The sequence below is a fragment of the Furipterus horrens genome, unplaced genomic scaffold, assembly GCF_987537825.1.
Source record: "Furipterus horrens unplaced genomic scaffold, mFurHor1.1.pri manual_scaffold_3, whole genome shotgun sequence".
Classification (NCBI taxonomy): domain Eukaryota; kingdom Metazoa; phylum Chordata; class Mammalia; order Chiroptera; family Furipteridae; genus Furipterus; species Furipterus horrens.
This window is the reverse complement of record NW_028327173.1, coordinates 159,686,230-159,708,198: the sequence shown is the minus strand read 5'-3', so window position 1 is coordinate 159,708,198 and position 21,969 is coordinate 159,686,230. Positions and strand designations below refer to the sequence as shown.

The window sequence follows — 21,969 nt, the reverse complement described above, 5'->3', positions numbered from 1 at the left end:
ATGTTGGACCTCTTGAAGTTGTCCCAGAAGCTGCTTACACTATCCTCTTTTTTAAAAAAAAATTTTTTTCTTTTTGTTGTTCTGACTGGTTGCTTTTTGCTTCCTTATGTTCAAAATCATTTATTTGATTCTTGGCTTCATCCACTCACTGTTGTTTGCCTGTAAATCGTCTGTAATTCAATTAGTGTATCCCTTGTTTATGACTGGATCTTTTTATGCTGTTGAGATTCTCACAAAGTTCCTTGAGCATCCTTATAACCAGTGTTTTGAACTCTGCATCTGATAGATTGCTTATCTCCATTTTTTTGTGGAGTTTTGATCTGTTCTTTCATTTGGGCCATGTTTCTTTGTCTCCTCATTTTGACGACCTCCCTGTGTTTGTTTCTATGTATTAGATAGAGCTGTTCTGACTCCCTGATTTGGTGGTGTGGCCTAAGATAGTAGGTGTCCTGTAGGGTCCAGTGGCACAGCCTCCCCTGCCACCTAAGCTGGGTACTCAGAGTGTGCCCTTTGTGTGGGCTGAGTACACCCTCTTGTTGTAGATGAGCCTTGGTTGCTGTTGGCAGATCAATGGGAGGGATTTACCCAGGCCAATTAGTTGCAAGGACTGGCTGTGACCACTGACCACCAACTCTGTGGAGGATCTGCTGTGCAGGGTCAGGGTGCTGGTGCTCCAGTGTGGTCTGTAGCTGTCCACTGGGTACGCTGGCCCTGGGGTTTCCTGTGGTGCAGGCCAAGGTCAGCCCCAACTTGTGTTTTGCCCAGGTCACCCTGCCTGAGCTATAAAGCAATCTGAGATGGCTGCTACTTTTGCTGGTCTTAGAGATTCCCAGGTGAAGCCAAGCTGTGAAAATGGGCTGGCAGCTGCTAGTGCCAGACCTGGGTCTCAGTGAAGCCAGCTGTTGCTTGTTTGTTAGGATTTAGAAAGTTGTGAAGCATGAGCATATGGAAAAGCAGCTTGAGTGGGTCAGTGTGTTGGGTGGCACAGAGTCTGTGGGGATCTCCAAGGTGGTGCAAAGAGTGTTAGCCAGGTCGATGGAGTCTCAAGATATAGCTCCAGCTTGCTGGCTCTGTAGGGGAAGGGTTTAGACAAGGGACATAGCCTCTGCTCACCTTGATGCCAGACACTTCAGTTTTCCCCCTGTGTACCACTGGTGCCTTTCAAGCTGGTATCCCAGTGCTAGAGCTCAGGGGGAGTGAGTTTGAGTAGGTGAGTCCACGTGTGGGTTCTTTAAGTGGAACTGCCTGGGGCTCCAGCAGTTTCTTCCACCAACTCAATCCCCACTGGTTTTTGCAGCCAGATTAGTGGGCACTTATCTTCCTGCCACTAAAACCCTGGGTTTGGGAGGCCTGGTGTGGGGCTGGGACTCCTCACTCCCAATATATACCCCCTGAATTTTTATCCTCCACATGTGAATGTGGGACCAGCCCATTCCACATCTCTGCCCCTCCTACCAGTCTAGATGGATGTGGTTTCTTTAATTTCATAGTTGTCAGACTTCCATTCAACTCAATTTCTGATGGTTCTGAGTGATGGTTGTTCTGTATTTTAGTTGTAATTTTGATGTGGCTGTGTGAGGAGGTGAGCCATGTCTGCCTTTGCCAACATCTTGACTGGGGGTTCGATTAGTTTTTGTTTTTGTTTTTTTGGGAGAGGGAAAAGGAGGGAGAAAGAAGGGGAGAGACATCTATGTGAAAGAGAAACATTGATCGGTCACCTCTTGCGCACCTCCACCCAGGCACCTGGCCTGCAAGGCATGCATGTGTATCGGGAATCAAACCAGCGACCTATTTTTTTGCAGGACAATGCCCAACCCACTGAGCCACACCAGTCAGGGATATCATGCTTACTTCATAATTCTTTATTAGGAGTGATTAGACACTTAAAAAGCCTTTCTGTTTAGTAAGGAACATAAGTCTTTTTTTGAAGTTGATTTTTTTATTTTGTACGCAGTAAAACTTTTTTTGGTCCATATGCCATGAGTTTTGTCATATGCATAGTCATATAACCGTCACCACAGTCAATATACAGAATAGTTTCATCGTCCCAAAACATTCTCTCATGCTGCCCATGTAGTCATACCCTCTACCTCCCCTAACTTCTAATTGCCATTATATCTTGCATTTTCCAGAATGTCATATAAATGAAACTATACATTCTGTAGCCTTCTCAGTCTTGCATTTTTTACTTAGCATAATGCATGCAAGATTTATATATGTTGTTAAGTATATCAATAGCTTGTCCCTTTTTATGGCTGACTAGTGTTCCACTATATAGATCTACTACAGTTTACCCATTCACCAGTTGATGCACATTTTGTTTGTTTACAGTTTGATGCTATTATGAATAAAGCTTCTATTAACTTTCTTGTACATGTTTTCGTGTGAACATAAGTTTTCATTTCTATTGAGCAAATATTTAAAGATGAGACTGCAGTGTGTTTAACTTTTTTTTCCCCAAGTTATTTTCCAAAGTAACTGTATGATTTGTCACGGAGAAATGCCAGTTAAAGCCACAATGAAATACCTCTTCTTTTTTCCATATGTTTTATGTGAAGCCCTCTTAACAGCTACTGACTATTTAATATACTCATGGTACTTTCTGGATTAAGGTGTTTCCTGCTCCAGACTTGTCCACCGACATGGTATCTGCTGGCTAATGTAAGTCTCTAAGTCCCAGCACATTCTTGTGCTTTATGATATATATGTTTATACACAGATATAAATATGTCATTGCTTCTATGTATACTAGAACTCAAACACAAAATAATAATGATGCTGAAAATATTTAATGTAAGAAAATTTGAAATGATTTTACATCATTTATAGTCTCATTCTAAGTCTTCTAGTTTCACACTAACTACATTCCCATCATAACTAACACAGGGGAACAATTTTTAACAAAATTCCTGTTGAGTTTGATTTTTCAGCTGTTTTAGACTTAAATAGGCATGCTGATTTCAAAACTGCAGTTAGTTTTCTGCTATCACGTCATGTTTTTTCTCAACAGCTTATCTTAATGCAACCACTCTAAGCTGGATCGAGCCTGGATCGAGGGAAGCACTAGTGCTCTCCTATTGGCTGAGAGCAAAATTCCCTAGAGTGGGGAGGGGTGGGGGATGACCTTGGAGACCAGCAGTAGGTTCATACTTGTCTATGCTATTCAGTTACAGATGAGACAGTGTGGTGAGAGGTTGTGTGCCGCTCTATATAGTGAATCATATTCCGAAGTATACTCCAAGTTCTTGTCTGTGTACAAGGAATTATCAGAGTTTATATTTTTATTTACATAAGTACGTATTTCCTTTCCTTCAGATCATCTCTGTCTCTGCTATTTCTCGTCGTAAGTGCCTAGACAATTCTGATTCATTTTGTTATATCTGTGGCAGTTTCACCATTCCCAGTCAAAGGACAAACATCAGCGCATTTGTCTGGCAAGCCTACTTTGCATATTTTAAAGTAAAACTTGGTGATCAAGATAAGTCTTGGGTCCCTCACAAGGTGTGCAAGCAGTGTGTCAAGAGTTTACAGATGTGGACGAAGGGAACACGTGATAAATTGCCATTTGGTATACCTATGGTTTGGCAAGAGCCCAGAGATCATTCAAGTGACTCGTACTTTTGTATAGTGAAAACGTCAGGATAGAACAAGAAAAACAATGTAAAATAGAGTATCCTAGTCTACAATCAGCTATACGCCCAGTGCCTCATTCAGCTAAAATCCCAGTGCCAGTTTTCATTGAACTACCACCCTCTTTCGAAAAACAGGAGTATGGTGAAGAACTGACAGCAACGATAAAGATTTTGAAATTGAAGATGACTCAGTTCATAAGGGATTTGATCAGCATGCATTGAATGATTTGGCACGAGATTTGGGACTGTCCAAAAAGGCTTCAGAACTCCTAGCATCAAGACTGCACAAGAAGAACTTGCTTGAAAAAGGAGCGAATGTATCCTACTTTTAATCAAGAGAAAGTGCATTTCTGTAGTACTTCGAAGTGACGGTGGCTTTGTGTATTGCCATAACATACATGGTTTAATGGAGGAATTGGGAATTACAATCTATAACACAACTGAATGGCGACTGTTCATTGATAGCTCAAAGTGTAGCTTGAAGTATGTCCTCCTCCACGTTGGCAATTTATTTGGTGCAGTTCCAATTGGCCATTAAGTTTGTTTTCATGAGGAATCAGTCGGCAGCCGTCTGTCTCGAGAGACGATGGTGTAGCTTCTTAAGAGTCTATCTGCACCGCCGAGAATGGTTGTGCAGTCCGACTCGGGAGTGACACGGTATCTGTCTCCTCCCGTGTTGAATCAACATCTTGCGATGACGCTGGAGTGTCCTCTCCAGTGAAGCTGAAGCTACAGAGCCTGGGCAGGGTGATATGGAGGGTCTGCTGTTGCCCATGCAGCAGACCCCCCCTCTCTTTGCAGCTGAAGGGCCCAAGGGAAAGATGGAGACAATACAGCTTGGCTTCAGGTGCGCTGCAGGAGTTGCCGGTGTTGACTACAACGTCAAACCGCCTTAGGGACTCCGGCTCCGGATTTTCTGTCGGGGTTTACTCCCTTAGCCTTTCCCCTGAAGAGGTATGCCGCAAGGCAGCGGAGGTTTTTTGGAGTCAGAGTTTTCCTTCTCTGATGTGCCCTGACTGGAAGATCGAACCAGCGACACTTAGCTCGCAGGCCGACGCTCAATCCACTGAGCCAAACCAGCCAGGGTATCATGAGGAATATGAAGACATAAAGAGTCATTGATCTGTTGCAATATCACAAGCACAATTGGATCATCTGTGTTGACCTTAAGATGGTCTACTTTCTTCTTGGTCAGCAACGCGGATACACCAAGGATCCCTGTGTTCTGTGTATGTGGGACCACAGAGCTTGTGAGAAGCATTGGGTGGAGTCGAATTGACCTCCAAGATCTGACCTCAAACCTGGTGACCCAAACATTCTCCATGAGCCACTTGTTGACAGAACATTATATTCCCACCTCTGCACATAAAACTGGGTCTCATGAAGCAATTTATTAAAACTTTGCCAACTGAAGGAGACTGTTTCAAGTATCTCATTTTGGCATTTCCTAGCCTGTCATTTGAAAAGATAAAATACCCTAATATGCATGTTTGGTAGCAGAACTTTACTACTTGTACACAATTTGACTTACAGTAACAGTATGTAGCCTTTATATGAATAAAATAATTCTAAAGAAACAGTATAATCGGGAAACTTTTTCTTTATTTTCCTTTGTATGTACATTTAGTATGATTTTTGGGATAAAGGGAGGGTGTCCTGCACCTTAAAAAGTTGACGTGATAGAGAAAAACTGGGGTCATTTTTGGATTGAGATGCCAAATATTAGTTAAAAACAAGTGTCAGATCTCACTCAACGAAAATTGTGTTCCCTAGTGACTCGTAAGTTAATTTTTTTCAGTAGACATTTAATGATGGGCAGTTATATATAAAGCACTATGACCCGTTAGGCCCATTGATATCACTGATAATTCCTGGCTCTTGAGCTCCTTTGCTTATTTTAGGCAGCAGATGTTAAGTTATGGACACTTGTTCTTTTGTTGATTGTATACATTTGAAGGGGCAGCAAAGGTAGAAAAATAGGGGGAATCTACCAAAAGAGCCCTCTGTTTAACAATTAAACTTCAGCTTTATTAAATTTGCCACTGAAAATTATGTATAGTTCATAACATATCATCAAGAATTAAGATCATCCATGCTTGGTCATATTTTGAATGGCTACAATGGTTGTAGGCAGACTAGTAATCTCTCTTGGTCCATAAACCTCATAATACTAAGCTAGAAGATTGATCAGGGCACACTGAACTGTGACTCTGGGAATACTCTTTAGAACTGGAAGACATGATATTGATTTCTGAGAAGAATACTACCATTATGTGTATGAGGACACTAGAAGCCAAAGAGCTCACTTTTGACAGGTCATTTATAGCTCATTTATGACAGAATTTGGAGAGAATATAAATCTCTGACTGTCATGAGCAAGGGAACATCCCTTAAAGAAGTCACACATGTTTGTGTCTTTCCTCAATGCCAGGTTTTTTATGGGAGGCCTCCCCAATAAGCCAACAGAGTCACACACAGGTTACACACAGGGAGAGGAGCTTACATGACAGACAAAAGAAGAGAATGGTCCCAGTTACTGGTGGCATCTGTTATGGAGAGGCAGGCATCAGTCTCAACCCGGGTGGGTAGCGACAGTGGTGGCACATGTTTGATGGAATAGAAGTCCGGCTCTGACAGTGACCCGTGGTACAGCCAGCCTTGAGTGTTGAATGGTCGAAGCTCTTGAGTTCTTATAGCCAACAATGGGTGACAGTTCCACTCATACTGATATCCAGATGGAGTCCTTATGTGAGTGGTTTGGGCATTCTGAGCCCATTCCCAGTATACCCCATTACCTCCGTCTTTGTCATATTGCCACTTGACACAACTGACATGGAGGACAGTGACTCTATATTGGATTGTCAAAAGTTGTCCAAAAGGTTTTCTCTGCTCTGCCTCTGTACACTGACCTTAGTCCAGTTCTGTTTCTCAGTTTGCTGTGCTTCCTACACTGTAGCTAAGGTCTTTGTGCCCTAGCTCTGGAATCCTGGTGTGGGGCTTACAAAACATTCATACCTTTCATCTTGTTCCTTCCTCAAAAGAGCCTGTGGGGAGACAGCGCTATCTCAGGGGGTGTTATGACTTATCCGAGATTACATGTTGAAGGCCGTGATTGAGTTAGCCAGGACCAAAACTCAGACCTCCTGACTCCAGGAATCTCTCTTGGTACCAAAACTATCTCTGTGTCAGTAATGTAGCTGCAGAGAGCACACATAGGCCCCTGGAATTAGATTGTCATGGAAGGGATCTTTGAGATCATGAGGGTCATTTAACTTCCTACCTAATTTGGAAATCTCTTACCATGTTCTTTAAGGTGAACAAGAAGCAGCATTTTTTTACATTGATTTTTATTACTAACAAATACTTATTACAGATTTATGGTAGCTCCCTACATAGTCATTTATTTACTTAATCAACCAACAAACTATTTCCTGCAGTAGTCTTGCTTCTCTCCTAAAGCAGTTATCCCTTTCTGTAACTGCAAATGTTTTTTGAATTGTCATGGAAATGCTCTTAAGTTTTGTTAAAGAAGGCAAATGTCTTTGCTTAAATATTTGCTTTTTTCATAGTCATATAGACTCACATCTTAACTGTTTCATTTTTTGCACATGGATATTGGCCAGAACCGATCTATTAAGATTAGCTTTATGGTCCAATGCTATCTCTTAAAGCCTGCAAAAGTTTTGGTTGGCCTGTTAATATTTTATTAAGAATAAAAGAAATTGTAAGAGTGGAATTTTCTAGTTGAGCTATCCTAAGAAGAAGGTTGTCAATAAATTTTTTATCTTTTTTTTTACACTTAGCATATCACAAGTTTTTTCCCATGTAGTAACACAGTCATTTTAAGGACTATGTAAGTTCCAGTAATTGAAGGTATAATAGCAAATCAGAACAGCAAAAAGAAAAAAAGAATAAAAAAATTCAGATAGTGTAAGGAGCCTTTGAAACAACTTCAAGGGTACCAACATTTACATCATGGGGCTGCTAGAAGGAGAAGAGAGAGCGCAAGAAATTGAAAACCTATTTGAAAAAATGATGACAGAAAATGTTCCTAACATGGCAAAGGAAATAGACATACAAGTCCAGGAATTAGTACCAGAGAGTCCAAAACAAAATGAACCCAAAGAGACCCACACCAAGACACATCATAATTATAGTGCAAAGCGTTAAATACAAAGAGAGAATCTTAAAAGCAGCAAGAGAAAAGCAGTTAGTTACCTACAAGGGAGCTCCCATAAGACTGTCAGCTGATTTCTCAACAGAAACTTTGCAGGCCAGGAGGGATTGGCAAGAAATACCCAGTGATGAAAAGCAAGGGCCTAAAACCAAGATTATTCTACTCATCGAAGTAGAATCAAATGGTTTATAAAGAGCTTCCCAAAGAAGGAAAGGGTAAAGGAGTTCATCACCACCAGCCAATATTAATATGGAATGTGAAAGGGTCTCCTAGAAGAAGAAGGAGAAGGGGAGAAGGGAAGGGAAGGGGAGGAGGAGGAGGTAGGAGGAAGAGGAGAGAGAAAAAATATGAACAATAAAATGGCAATAAATACATGTCTATCAACAACTGACAGAGAAGGAAAACTCTGACTCCAAAAAACCTCCGCTGCCTTGCGGCATACCTCTTCAGGGGAAAGGCTAAGGGAGTAAACCCCGACAGAAAATCCGGAGCCGGAGTCCCTAAGGCGGTTTGATGTTGTAGTCAACACCGGCAACTCCTGCGGCGCACCTGAACCCAAGCTGTATCGACTCCGTCTTTCCCTTGGACCCTTCAGCTGCGAAGAGAGGGGGGGTCTGCTGCATGGGCAACAGCAGACCTTCCATATTACCCTGCCCAGGCTCTGTAGCTTCAGCGTCATCGCACGGGAGGAGACAGATACCATGTCACTCCCGAGTCGGACTGCACAGCCATTCTCGGCGGTGCAGATGGACTCTTAAGAAGCTACACCATCGTCTCTCGAGACGGACGGCTGCCGACGACGACGACGATCAACAACTGAATTTTAAAAAAACAATAAATGAAGAAGTAGAACAGAAACAAACTCATAGATACAGAAAACTTTTATGGTTGCCAGATGGGGGAATGGATGAAAAAGATGAAGAGATTAAGAAGCACAAATTGGTTGTAACAAAATATTCATAGAGATTTAAAGTACAGCATAGAGAATATAGTCAATAATATTCTAATAACTGTGTATAGTGTCAGAGGGGTACAAATTTATTGGGATGATCACTTAGTAAGTTTAATGTCTAATCACTGGGGTGTACACCAGAAACTAATATAACATTGTATGTCAACTATAATTGAAAAGTTTAAGAAATTATTTGAATTAAAAACAAAAAAAACATTGTTGACCAGCAGTGAGTGGCTCAGCTGACAGAAGGGGACTGGAGGAGCTTTGTATCACTCTTTCCAGGCATAGGAACTGAGTTTGCAGAGTACCAAGTCTGGCTGATATAATACCAGAGAAGCAAAGAATTCTCAGATGTTATTGAATGAGTCTTTTAATATGGATACAGAAGGAATATAATGATAGAAAATAATTTAATCTGTGGAAACTTTGCATGTAGGATCTACTTCTGAAAGTCCCTGGTACCCAACTTAGTTAGGAAGTTTCTAACCTTCATTTCGTTTACATTTATTTGGACACATATTTTGATCCAAACATAGTATTCCCTCACTTATTGCGGGTATTATGTTCTAGACCCCCCTGCAATAGGTGAAAATCCATGAAGTAGGAACCTTACATTTATTTTAGTATTTATATATATTTTAAGGCTTTATAAGCACTTCCCACACACTTATAAACTGTTCCCAGTCCCTTATTAACCTTTCCCACTCCCTTATTAACCTTTCCCAAACTTTTATAAACACTACTTATGTTCTTAAACATATTCTACACTCTTAAACCTACGTAACTTTAACAACATATGTATACAGTACTGCAAAATCCTGCTATATAGCAAAAAAATCTGCGATAAGTAATTAAATATAATATTTTTAAAAATCCCATGGTACAGTGAGGCCGCGATAAGTGAACTGCGATACAGAGAAGGACTACTGTATTACCTTTGAAAAGCAAATGGGTACATCTTAGCGCCTCGTTGCCAGAATAGCCACAGATTCAAGCAGGCCACTAAATTCCCCAAAAGTCAGGTAAGAAACCACTTATAGAAGAGCTGTTGTGTACCCAGTACAGCTGAAAGAAAAAAGAGGTTGACACTCAAGTCACAGTAACCACATTTGTCTTGTGTTATGTTATTTTTATTAGATGAAATTTTTTGTAAAACAATTAAAAAAAACAACAAATTTCTTGCCTAGCCTTAAGGAGAAAATAAGTTTTCAACTTCTGTTTGAAACGTGTACCTTGGTTGGTTTTTACCTCAAGTAGGTTAAGCGTCAGTTATATTGATGTTTTGATTAGATGGGTCAGGTCTCTTGGTTTACTTCCTGTCTGGTTGCAAGTCAGTCTTCAAGTTTGAAGACTGAAAGCGAATTGGACTTGCTGAAGTAAGAAGTTACTACTGTGTTTTGATTCGGAAAGCCTGTAGTAGACAAATGCATGATTTGAAAGACTGGTGTCATAGAAATAAACTTCAAGCTAATACATACACATATACTCCATGAGGAACTCTAAAGTTGTGGACATTTTGGAGTCTAGGAAAAAAATTTCTCTCTGTTTTTTGATGAGCCAATTAAAGATTTCCCCAGAACTACTAATTGGTGACTCAGATCTATGGAAACAGCACAGAGATGCTAGAATGTGATGACTGCTGGCCCTGTTCCCTTACCATTTAGGACTCCCTAAGGGGGGGATGTGGCAGTAGCAATGGATGCCGCTGTCCCTGACTGGCTCAGCCTCCAGAACCGCTGGCTGAACCACCTGTGTAAACCCCGCATCAACATTTTGATTGACTGGAATATTTTGTTTCGTGAAAGAATATTTTAAATGCAATTTACAAAAGAAAGTGATATTTTTTCTTACATAGGGAATAGTCTGTGAACTATTTTAAATTATTGAATAGCTTATCGTTTCAGACTGTATTCATAATTTTTAGTTGGTTTTAGAATCAACATGCATTAAGTGTTTCATTCATTTTAAACTTTTAGAAGCATGGCTGGCACATTAGTTTAATATTGTAGTTGTACATTTCCAGTGTAGAAACACATAGATGTTGTTTTTTTGATCAAATAAAAGTTTGGAGAACATTTTCCTCTTAGCATCTTTGACGTTTTTTTTTCTCTGACTATAAATCATAGAAGCAAATGATTAAGTAGACAGGTGAAGAGGAGGAAGTCACAAATAAAATAGGCACTTACATTTATTGTGTTTGCAAGGTTGTTTTTGAGAACACCGCATGTTTCTTAAGACCTTGTTTCTTGCCTATTTTATAGAGCTCTGGCCTCTTAACAGCCCAGCTTTAATGACTTTTTGTGAGGCTCTTGGTTTATGTTAGCACTGACTGTGGAGGGAAGAAGGAGGTCAGGTTTCACAAGGAGCCTGCAGACTTGTAAAATCATACCTAACTGGCAGAAACAAAGTCCACATCAAGAAGAAAGCCAAGATTTGCATATGGACATGAGATGTTTTGCCATTTAAATAGTGCAAAATGCTTTGATAAAGCCAAAAATAGTTTGTGAAGTAAAGTTTTAGGAGGGTCTAGCATTCATTGTAAAGGATGTATTCATTTAGTCACCTTAATGCCCTACTTAAAAAAAAAAATCAAAGTAAGAAAATAAATGCTTGCAAGGAAACAAAGTTTAAGACTGTTATGATACATTCATATTTCCATGCTTTTCTTTAGTTTCTAAATTTTAATATAAAATTTTACGTAACTTATTTTTCATTAAAATGTTTTTATTCAGATGTTCTTTTTCTTGTAATTTTCAGGTTGAGGGCACTGGTTGGGGAGAGAATTAAGCATCTACAGATCATAGATGGTGTCTACCCAAAGCATGAGAAGTTCAAAATACTAAAAAGGCAGCAGTTAAAATTAAGGATGAGGGATTTTATCAGGTAGTAGAGCAAGAGTAGAAAATATACAAAGACAAGCTCTTCAATTCATGCCCATATAGGCATATACAATTTATTTAAAAATGTTATTAGTTTTTCTCAATTATGTATATTATAGAAAAAAATAAGTACAAAAAAAATCACCATACATAATCCTACCACTATATATTTGAACTTAATTACCTATCTTCCTGTGATATATCCCCTGTTATTTCATCATTCAGGTAAGGGATTTTATCCTCCAAATAATTTATGCACATTAAAAATAGGAAAATTATTTCTCTTTCTCTGCATTTTATGTACCTTTAGAAACTACATAGTCTGGCATAGTAGAAAAGAGAAAAAATTTAAATCTTAAACTACTCTGCCTATGTTAGAGCTTTGAAGTTTTATTTTTATTGCATAATGGTCACTGACATCCTTTGTTTGCCTTTAAGTCATCATTCCTAAATTAAAAGTAGTGTATTCATAGCAAGATGTGCTACTACTAGCACCACTACTAGTTCACTAGGTGTCAAGCAGTACCTTGACTACATGTTCATGTTATCCTCTGTGCGTGTGTGTGTACACATATGTATGTGTGTATATGTAATAATTATAAGATTCTTATAAAATATTAATATCTCCATTTTACTGAGGGTTACAGAGGTTTGAGGTTGAGTAACTTCTCAAGGGCACACAACTCATGAATGCAAAGCTGTGATTCTTACCCAGATCTATACATTTTAATATCAGCACCCTTAACCACAAAGCCATACTGCTGTACTGTCTCCCTGTATCCATCTAAATCATGCCCTTTATTGTATTGGATTTTATTCCTAATAGCCTTTAACCAGCTAAGGCCAAAATTTTGCCTTAGTCTTAGTATACTTTACCTCAGTTTTCTAATGCCTTAACTTCTATCATCAAGATATAACACTAAATGAAAATTGGAAAAACAAACACTAGTCCTCCTAAGTTCATTCCAACAGAGCCTCAGAAATAGAAAAAAGACTTTTTTTTCTCTGCTAATTTTACATACTATACCCTGCTGCTTTTTAAGGCAGGTATTATAACAACTCAAGAATGTCTTTAATTAAATCTTAATGACAGCATAACATCTGAACCATTAGTGAAATCAGGATGAATAGATATTTGGAAGTATTTATATTATTAATCCCTCACCTAATTTTATAGTTTCCCAGTCTTACTTAATATGTCCAGTTTCTTATCATTCCGATAAATTCAGAGTCTGTGATGGTGATTCACCAGTCCACTGATCTATGTTTTCTGATCTGGCACCATACTGTCCGCCAACCTTCCATACACTGTGGTACCTTGTTACTCGTAGTTAATTCGGTCCGACCAGTGGTGAGCAAGTGACAATTGATGAAGCATTTCTCAGGTGGCGTGGCATCGTGATTCACACAAGTTCTCACAAGTGCAGTGAGTAGCGAGCAAGTGCCAAGTGCTGAAACATTTTTTTTCATTAAAATGCGATGAGTACCAGGTTTGATGAGTTCTGAAGCCGACGACTACCAAGGTACACTGTGTATGTATCAGTCAGAAACCTCAGAACCATTTGGGTCCTTCTTGCCATCTTTGAATGTCTCATGGCCAAATCATGTTATTCAGTGTACAGCATCTTTTATTTGTGCCCTCCCTTTGTTCCTGCAATCTCATCCATTATGCTAATTCACATCTGCTGCGCTAGTAGTCTCTTAAATGGTTTCCCTCCCTCTGAGCACTTAAGTATTTGGATTTTTGATGATTAAAAGTATATGGGCTTAGAATGAAGATAATAAATAAATTGTATTCCCATGTGGGTACTTAGTTCATTGTGGTGTAATCGAAGAAGAAATTGTTCAAATAGGGTTGGAAGAATTGCTTTATGAAAATAAGTTGAGCAGTACTAGATATTTCTGTCTAGAGAGGTTAAGGCTAAAAAAGAATAAGGTAAAATTCCCACCTCGAAGTCTGTAATTATCAGTGATGGCCAGAATTAAAAGTCACCTCCTTACACATGGAAAAGATATTATGGGACCAATGAGAGAGATTAGTACTTCATAAAGCAGACATTAAATTTGTAGAAACTTAGGTTCTTATTCCCCCAAAATAGGAATGTTTGATATAGTTTTAATTAATTATTGAAAAAATAAGCTTATATTGTTATTGAGAAATCAGGCTGTGATGAATGTTAATCTGATATTTTGAAGAAAGATATAATTAAACCTGATATTTTCAAGATAAATATAGCCATCTTTTCTCTTGATTCTTCAGTAGGTAGGGCATTGATTTGATACAGAATAAAAATGTTTTAAAATAGATTAACATCCTAGAAAAATGATTAGAGAAGCAATTAAGAAAAATTGTTACAATTTTTAGAGTTTGATGTTCTTGAATAGGGGTTCTCAGACATTTTAGTCTCACTGTTTATACTCTTAAAACTGATTGTGACCCCAAAGAGCTTTCATTTGTGTAGGTTATATCTATTGATACTTGTTATTAGAAAATTTTAAAATATTGATTAGCTTACAAATGAAAACATGGATTCATTACATATTAACATAATACATTTAATAAACACAACTATTTTCCAAAGCAAAAGAAATTAAAAATGTAGTGAGAGTAGTGGCATTGCTTTAACTTAATAGAAGATGGCTGGATTCACACATGTAACTGCTCTGCATTGAGTCTGTTGTGATGTCACCCATCATATAGTTTCTGGAAAACACTGTGCACAAGAGAAATGAGAATGAAAAGGCACATAATGGTGATTATGAAAATGGTTTTTACCCTGTGGATCTACTGACAACAGTCAGTTGAAAACCACTGTTCTTGAGGAAGCAGAATTTTTTTGTTAAATACACACAAAAAGTTACTTTACTCTCACTCCACCCTTTTTGGAAGAATGTTTTCTAAGAATATTTCACCATTATTCACTGGCTTTGTCCTATTCCTCTAAAGGCCTGTTATCCACTTACAAACTAACGATCTCAAGTCCAAGGCAGAATTTGTTAGTCTTTTACCCCTTCTAGGTTAATGAAGCATAAGTCATCTAGACCAGAGTCCTCTCTATTGTTCTTCATAACTTCTCATTTTATTGATAAGCTATAAAGGCATTTATATATATATAAATATTTGTAACTGGAATCTTAGGCAGAGGGAGTAAGACCATCATTGGGGCCCTTCCTATATGTTCTGGAAGATTTAGTAGAGGGAAGGAAAACGACATTATTGCCTGGAGTCTGGACTCTGTCAAAATGTAAAACCCTGACAGGCAGTTCCTGGAGGCCAGCCTAGAGTGGTTAAGAATTATCTCTAGAAAAATATCAACACTTCAAGATTTAGCTTTACTTTGGAAATACATGAGTCTAAAAATAGTCTCTTGAGTCTCTCTACCTTTTGTTCATCAGTACAGCATTTGTCTTCTCCATCTTTTTTATTCTGCAACATCAATTCCAACCTCATTTGATTCCGGACACAAGAGTCCTTGTTTTCATTAAGGTGTCTGTAGAATCTCACCTTTCTCACTGCCACCACCCAGTTCTGCCATTCTTATTTAAACAGCCCATTGGTCTTGAGTCTAGGCTCTTTTTTCCTCAGTCCATCCTGTGAAACAGTGCCTGATTAATTTTTTCCAAATGACACTTCTTTGCTCAGAGATCTTCAGTGATGTCTATGCTAGAAATTTGCTTTACTCTCTCTCGTTCCACTTTTGTTATTGCCTTCACATTATTCCCCCCCCCCTTTCATTTAAACCTAACAGATTACTCAAAATTCAATTTAAAATCAATCTCTGTAAATGGTTTTATACTGGTCTAATCTGCATTCACTGATTTCCCTCTCCTCTGAAATAGAGTAGTATTTGAAGTTTGTACCACATAGTTTGGTATGTAATTAAATACCATTATTAATTGGTTTTCTTTTTCACTTATCTTAATTTTTTTTCCCTACAAACAAATTGTAAGTTTCTTAAGAACTTGGTTAGAATTTCATCCTGGGAAAGACTGTACTCCATGATTTGGACAACTGCTCAGTGGTTTTCCCGCAATTATTCCCTAGATTATCTTTGTGATAATTATGTTAGGATGATCTTAACATCTTAGCAAGGGTTCAAGTCTGTTAAATAATATCTAGCATAATGCTATTTCCAAGTATGGTATAACAGTTCATGTACTTATTCTGAATTTGTCAAACTTTATCTTATAGCTATTTCTGCATTTGAAGTTCAGCCAATTGCTACTGAGGTCGAAGAAGGTGGAATTGCTAGATTTGCATGCAAGATTTCATCAAACCCTCCTGCAGTTATAACATGGGAATTAAATCGAACAACTCTACCTGTAACTATGGACAGGTAAATGCAGCTTTTGTCTTTGGAGAGATGCAGGAGTAACAAACACTTTATCATGGAACTCATTTTTATTTACAATGCCAGTAAGCAACTTCTTAAGACACTTCAAAATTAGGCAAAGAATTAGGTCATCAGTCTCTGGTATATGGGGCATAATTCCTGTTTTGGGGCTTTAGATCAGAATTCAAAGAGTCTGATTTACTGCTTTCTTCCTTTTCTCAAATATCTTTTCCAATCATAGGACCACCTGAGTACATGGATTGCAGCTCAAGGGTTTGGAAAGCCAAATTACACTTTTACTGCTGGCAGTAGCAGTGCTGATGGAAAGGGTCTCTCTCATGGATGCCCTGGTGGATGCCCACTTCTGTCTCTACTTTCCACTTCCCAGTCTCTTCTCTATACATGCACACTCATACACATGCCTAAGGCTCTCAGGTGGTTGAAGTTTAAAAACCAAGAACTTAATAGCAATTCCAAAAAGTTTTATTCCTGTTCTAATGACAAACAGCATTCCTGCGTAGACAAAAATCATTAGCTAAAAACTGGTGGCGCACTCAGATGGATAGACTTATTCAAGGAAGTGCTGCTTTATAAAACTTACATTCAGATATATCTCAGAGAATACATTGATACTAACAGGCCAAAAGTCAGGAATCTGAAAAAATTACACAAAGCTATCATGTCATGTGAGACTCTTTGTGTAAAATCAGGCTGATGGGTATCAAAAACCACACGCTGCATAGTTGCTTGTTTTAGAGAATGGTAGTCACCCAAATGAAAACAATTCCATCAAGCTAATATTTTTAAAGGTCTTTAATGCATTTCATTTGGCAATTTTAAAAAAGGTCGACTATATTAAATCTTATCATAGAATATATGTTAAAATTAAAAACAAAATCTGTTACCAATAGTTTAATCACCTTTCTTCTCCTAACAGGATAACTGCCCTACCAACAGGAGTATTGCAGATCTATGATGTTGGCCCAAGGGATGCTGGAAATTATCGTTGTGTTGCTGCTACTGCAGCCCACAGACGTAAAAGTATGGAGGCTTCTCTAACAGTGACTCCAGGTACTTTGCAGAAGTTTTTGTTGTTATGTTATTTTAGTTTTTATTGGCACAGCTGTTAATTGTTATTCTCTAGCTGTAATAATAAGTGATAAAGTAGTACTTTAATTTTATTTAAAATATTGTGTGTATGCTATTAGGAAAATGGTTATTTTTTTAAAGTATATTTTATTGATTATGCTGTTGTAGTTGTCCCAGTGTTTTTCCCTTTGCCCTCCTCTGCCCTTCCCTCCAGCACTCCCCAACTTAGTTCATGTCCATGGGTCGTGCGTGTAAGTTCTTTGGCTTCTCCCTTTCCTATGTACTGTTTTTAACAACCCCCTGTCTATTATGTTCCTACTTATGCTTCTTAGTCCCTGCACCATTTCCCCATTTCTGTTCCTTCCCCCTCCCAGCTGATAACCCTCCAAATGATTCCCATACCTGTGGTTCTGTTCCTATTCTGGTTTGCTTTGTTGGATTTAAAAAAAATTTTTTTAATTAATTAATTAATTTATTTGGGGGGTGACCCCCATTCTGTAACAATTCTCCCCTCTCATACTTAAGACCCTTTATAATCTTATAAGGGACAACGGGCAGAGGTTTCATGCTCCTCTAGCTGCTTCAAGCTGGACATGGTCGTCGTCCTACCTACCCTTGGGTACAGAAATCCCTAATAAGGGTGGGGGTGTGAAGGGTAGGGTGGCCTTCCCACATGGGGAAGGATCTTGCAGATCCCAGGTCTGTCCCTAGGCAATGGCGTGCTTGTTTTAACAAGCTGGCATCCTTGTAATATTCTGGGGCAACAGATTTGGCAACAGGGTTAAAAGGCATCATTAAAACCATAACCACTAGATGACAAAAGGCAGTGATTAATTTTTCAATATCCCACATTAGGGGGAAAAAAAAGCTTCTTTGGAGCAAGGTATGCAAGGCACATCACACTTGTCCAAAACCCTTTTGCCCACTATACTTAGTGGGAGCTGAGGAGAATATTTTAGGTTTCCCCCCCATCAGACCTTTGGGCCCTTTCTGTCCAAACCATTAGGATAGAAAAGAGAAACCAGTTTTAAAGTGAAGCCCACAGACCACCCCATACTTCACCAACCCAGCCACTTAGTTCAGCCAACCCATTGAGTCTTAGGAGGCAGTGATGCAGACAGGATTAAGTGAGGCCTATAGTACAGACATAGTCGTCGGCAGCCGTCCGTCTCGAGAGACGATGGTGTAGCTTCTTAAGAGTCTATCTGCACCGCCGAGAATGGTTGTGCAGTCCGACTCGGGAGTGACACGGTATCTGTCTCCTCCCGTGTTGAATCGACATCTTGCGATGACGCTAATGAGATCATAGGCTTATGCCCTATGAAAACAGAACACACATGTTAATTTACGCAATACAACCTACAAATCAGTCTCTAGATCTGCGAGACTGTCTTATTGGGAAGACATCCAGTTGCAAGGCATTTGACATTCTTCTTGCCTGTAAATTAAGCATCTTTGATGATGTCACAGACCTAGTTTAACTTTCAAATGAAAACAAACTTTAAACGAAAGTAAACTTTAAAGACAGTTAGTCTGCACTAGTTTATAGTCTACCACTGAGCATTGTGATTTTCCGTGAATCGCTGTATTTCTCCTTAAAATTATCCTCTGTGTCATTGAAGGGACTGCATTAAATCCAGTTGTAATTTATCCTGTTCATTTACATAAACACAACAAGAGCAGCAAATGATCACATATGATCTTTAAGTCTGCTTTGCTGGAACTTACACAAGGAACCTTTAAGGCGACCTTCACTTTGCCCTTCAGGGCACAGAAGCTGAGCCACATTCAGCTTTGCCTGTAAATACCTGTCTTTTCCAAGTCCTTCAGGTTTTCCATTGTGCCTTAAGGTTCCGTCTAGCCATCTTTCAGGAAAGCAACCTTCTTTCCTTCCCTGGAAAGACTGCCATGAATCGCACAATCAACCAAGGTACCAGGCCTTTTTTCTCATCGGCTTTTATTACCTTTGAAAGTCAATCCCAGTTCCTCCAGAGCCCAAGCATGCCTAGTTTAGGCATGACATCCCAGTCAAATTCTTGGTTAACAAAACCTCTGTTAACAGCTGGTATTACTAGTCTTATGCAAAGAACCTTATGTCATTACTTACTTCTTCAGAATGCCAAACTCTGGAGGGATCAGGTAGGGAGAAAAATACACAGTGTGATGGTAAATTCTTGTCCTTCTAATATTCACTATAATTGTATTTCCATACTTTACATTTTCTTTTATTCACTTTCCTACATGTGAAGTATTTTGTTTTGTTTTGTTTTTTTTTGGTTGGAGGGATTTGCTGGCTCATTCATCTATTTATTTTGCTTTCATTTTTTTTTCCACAAAAAATTTTGTTTGTTTTTCTATTACAGTTGTCCCACTTTTTTCCCCATTGCTCCCCACCACCCTGCCCACCCCTTTTCCCACAGTCAATCCTCACCCCATTCTCCATGTCCATGGGTCATTTATACATGTTCTTTGACTAGACCCTTCCCCTATTTATTCCCCTTCCCTCCCTCTACCCTCCCCCCTTATCACTGTTAGTCTGCTCCTCTGGTTCAGTTTTGCTCGTTTGTTTGTGTTATTCACTAGTTTTCTGTATTAGGTGATATCATATGGTATTTCTCTTTCATTGCCTGGTTTATTTCACTAAGCCAAATTCTCTCTAATTTCATCCATGTTGTCGCAGATGGTGGGAGTTCTTTCTTTCTTTCTGCTACATAGTACTCCATTGTGTAAATGTACCAGTTTTTTGATCCACTCATCTTCAGATGGGCACTTAGGCTGTTTCCAGCACTTGACTATTGTAAATAGTGCTGCTATGAACATAGGGGTGCATAAGTTCTTCTGTTATTATTGATAGGTACTTATTCATTGTCATTTTTCCCCTTTGTACTTGTGTTCTTCTCTGTCTCTCTTTGTTTCTTCATTTTCTTAAAGCATCTCTCTTGCAATGCTGGTTTGGTGGAGATGTATTCTTTTAGCCTTCTTTTGTCTGGGAAACTCCTTATTTCACCTTCCATTTTTAATGAGAGCCTTGCTGGGTAGAGTAGTCTTGGTTGTAGGCCTTTGTTTTTCATTGCTTGGAATATTTTTTGCCATTCCCTTCTGGCTTGTAGTGTTTCTGTTGAGAAATCTGATGATAGTCTTATCGGAGCTCCCTTGTATGTTATTAGTTGTTTCTCTCTTGCTGCTTTTAGGATTCTCTCTTTGTCTTTCAGTGTTGCCATTTTAATTATGATATGTCTTGGAGTGGGCCTGTTTGGGTTCATCTTCATTGGGACCCTCTGTGCTTCCTGGACCTGCGTGACTTTTTCTCTCATCAAGTTAAGGAAGTTTTCTGTCATTACTTTTTCAAACAGGTTTTCTATCCGTTGCTGCTCTTCTTCTCCTTCTGGTATTCGTATGATATGGATATTATTACGTTTTATGTTGTCCTGCAACTCTCTTAAAATCTCTTCATTCTTTTTAAGTCTTTTTTCATTTTGTTGCACTGTCTGGGAATTTTTTTCTATGTTGTCCTCCAGCTTGCTTATCCGATCTTCTACTTCCTCTAGGCTGCTTTTGATTCCTTCTACCGTGTTCTTCAATTCAGAAATTGTATTCTTCATTTCCTCCTGGCTCTTTTTGATAGCTGTTACGTCCTTTTTCATGCTGGTGTAACTCTTAGTAAGTTCCTTGTAGTTCCCCTGGAGTTGTTTGTAGTTTTCTTTGAGCTCGCTGAGCTCATTGAGCTTCCTTATAATCCATGTTTTGAATTCCATGTCTGATACGTCTGAAATATTTTCTCTATTTCATTTAGCACTCTTCTAGGGGATTTCTTTTTTCCTTTCAATTGGGGGTTGTTTCTCTGTATCCATATTTTTGTGACTCTCCTTGTTTGTTGCTTCTTCTTAGATTGATCTGCACTTCCTGGAACTGCCCCTGGTGGTGTCTGATCGTGTACCAGTCTGGACCTAGGCAGCCTGTTGGAGACTTCCAGGGATCTACTTCCTTTGTCTGTCTCCTTTAGTTGTTAATCTATTCAATCCGTGATCAGCCATCAGGCTTAAACACCAGGGTGGGGCAGATTAATTTCTGTGGGTAGGGCTTTTGCTTCTCCTCAGGCAGACACCACTTGGAGGGTAATGGTCTGCCTGCAGTATGGGGAATGAGTCAGTACTGGGACCCAGTTGGCTGTTTCCTCAGTTCTCTCCTCAAAGCGACCACCCTAAATTCTCCCCAAGCATCTCTAGTCCTCTCTGCCCTCCCTCTGCTTGAGCCCAGGATAACTGGGGGCCTAAATATTTTTGTACGTGATCCATTTAAGAGCTCTTTGTCTCCAGCTGTTTCTTTCAGGCCAGCAAAAAACCCTTTGGCTTTTTGCTTTTCAAGGCTGAATGCTATTTTACTTTCCACTCTGTTGCTGTAGGCTGGGAAGTCCAGCTGGGGGTTTAGACCCTGTTCTTCTCAGGGGGATCCTCTGGCTGCTGAGCTGTTTCTTGGACCCTTCAGCTGCCAGCCGTGGAAGCCCAGCCAGCCCTTTTGTGTTTCTGCACTTCCTACCAGTCACGTTGTGATGAAATGGCCTTTTCTGTCTTTCCATGATTATAAGACTTCTCTCCAGCTAGTGTTCAGTTGGTTATTCCAGATGATTTCTCCACAATTAAGTTGTAATTCCAGATTGGTCCTGGGAGGAATTTAGTGTAGCTTCCGCTTACTCCTCCGCCATCTTGGATCTCAGAAAATGGTCATTTTTATGTATTAAGCAACTTCTTTTGTTGGCTGACTTGTTTTATGTAATGTTAGTGTTGATATCTTTAAGAAGGAATGAATTTTTTTTAAATATTTCACTTTTAAAAAAATATATAAAACACAAAAAAGAGAATAACAGTCATCCATTTCCACCAGAATTGTCCATTTTCAGTAAAGA

General features: G+C 39.1%; 1 protein-coding gene across 1 annotated transcript in view; it reads left to right on the top strand.

Annotated features, from left to right (window-relative positions):
* Positions 1-21,969, top strand: part of PRTG (protogenin) — a 138,648-nt gene that overhangs the window by 48,903 nt on the left and 67,776 nt on the right. Inside the window, exons 3-4 of the mRNA XM_090272010.1 lie at positions 15,836-15,980; positions 16,915-17,048. Coding sequence (XP_090128136.1) covers positions 15,836-15,980; positions 16,915-17,048 — 279 coding nt within the window. The remainder of the gene's footprint in view (positions 1-15,835; positions 15,981-16,914; positions 17,049-21,969) is intronic.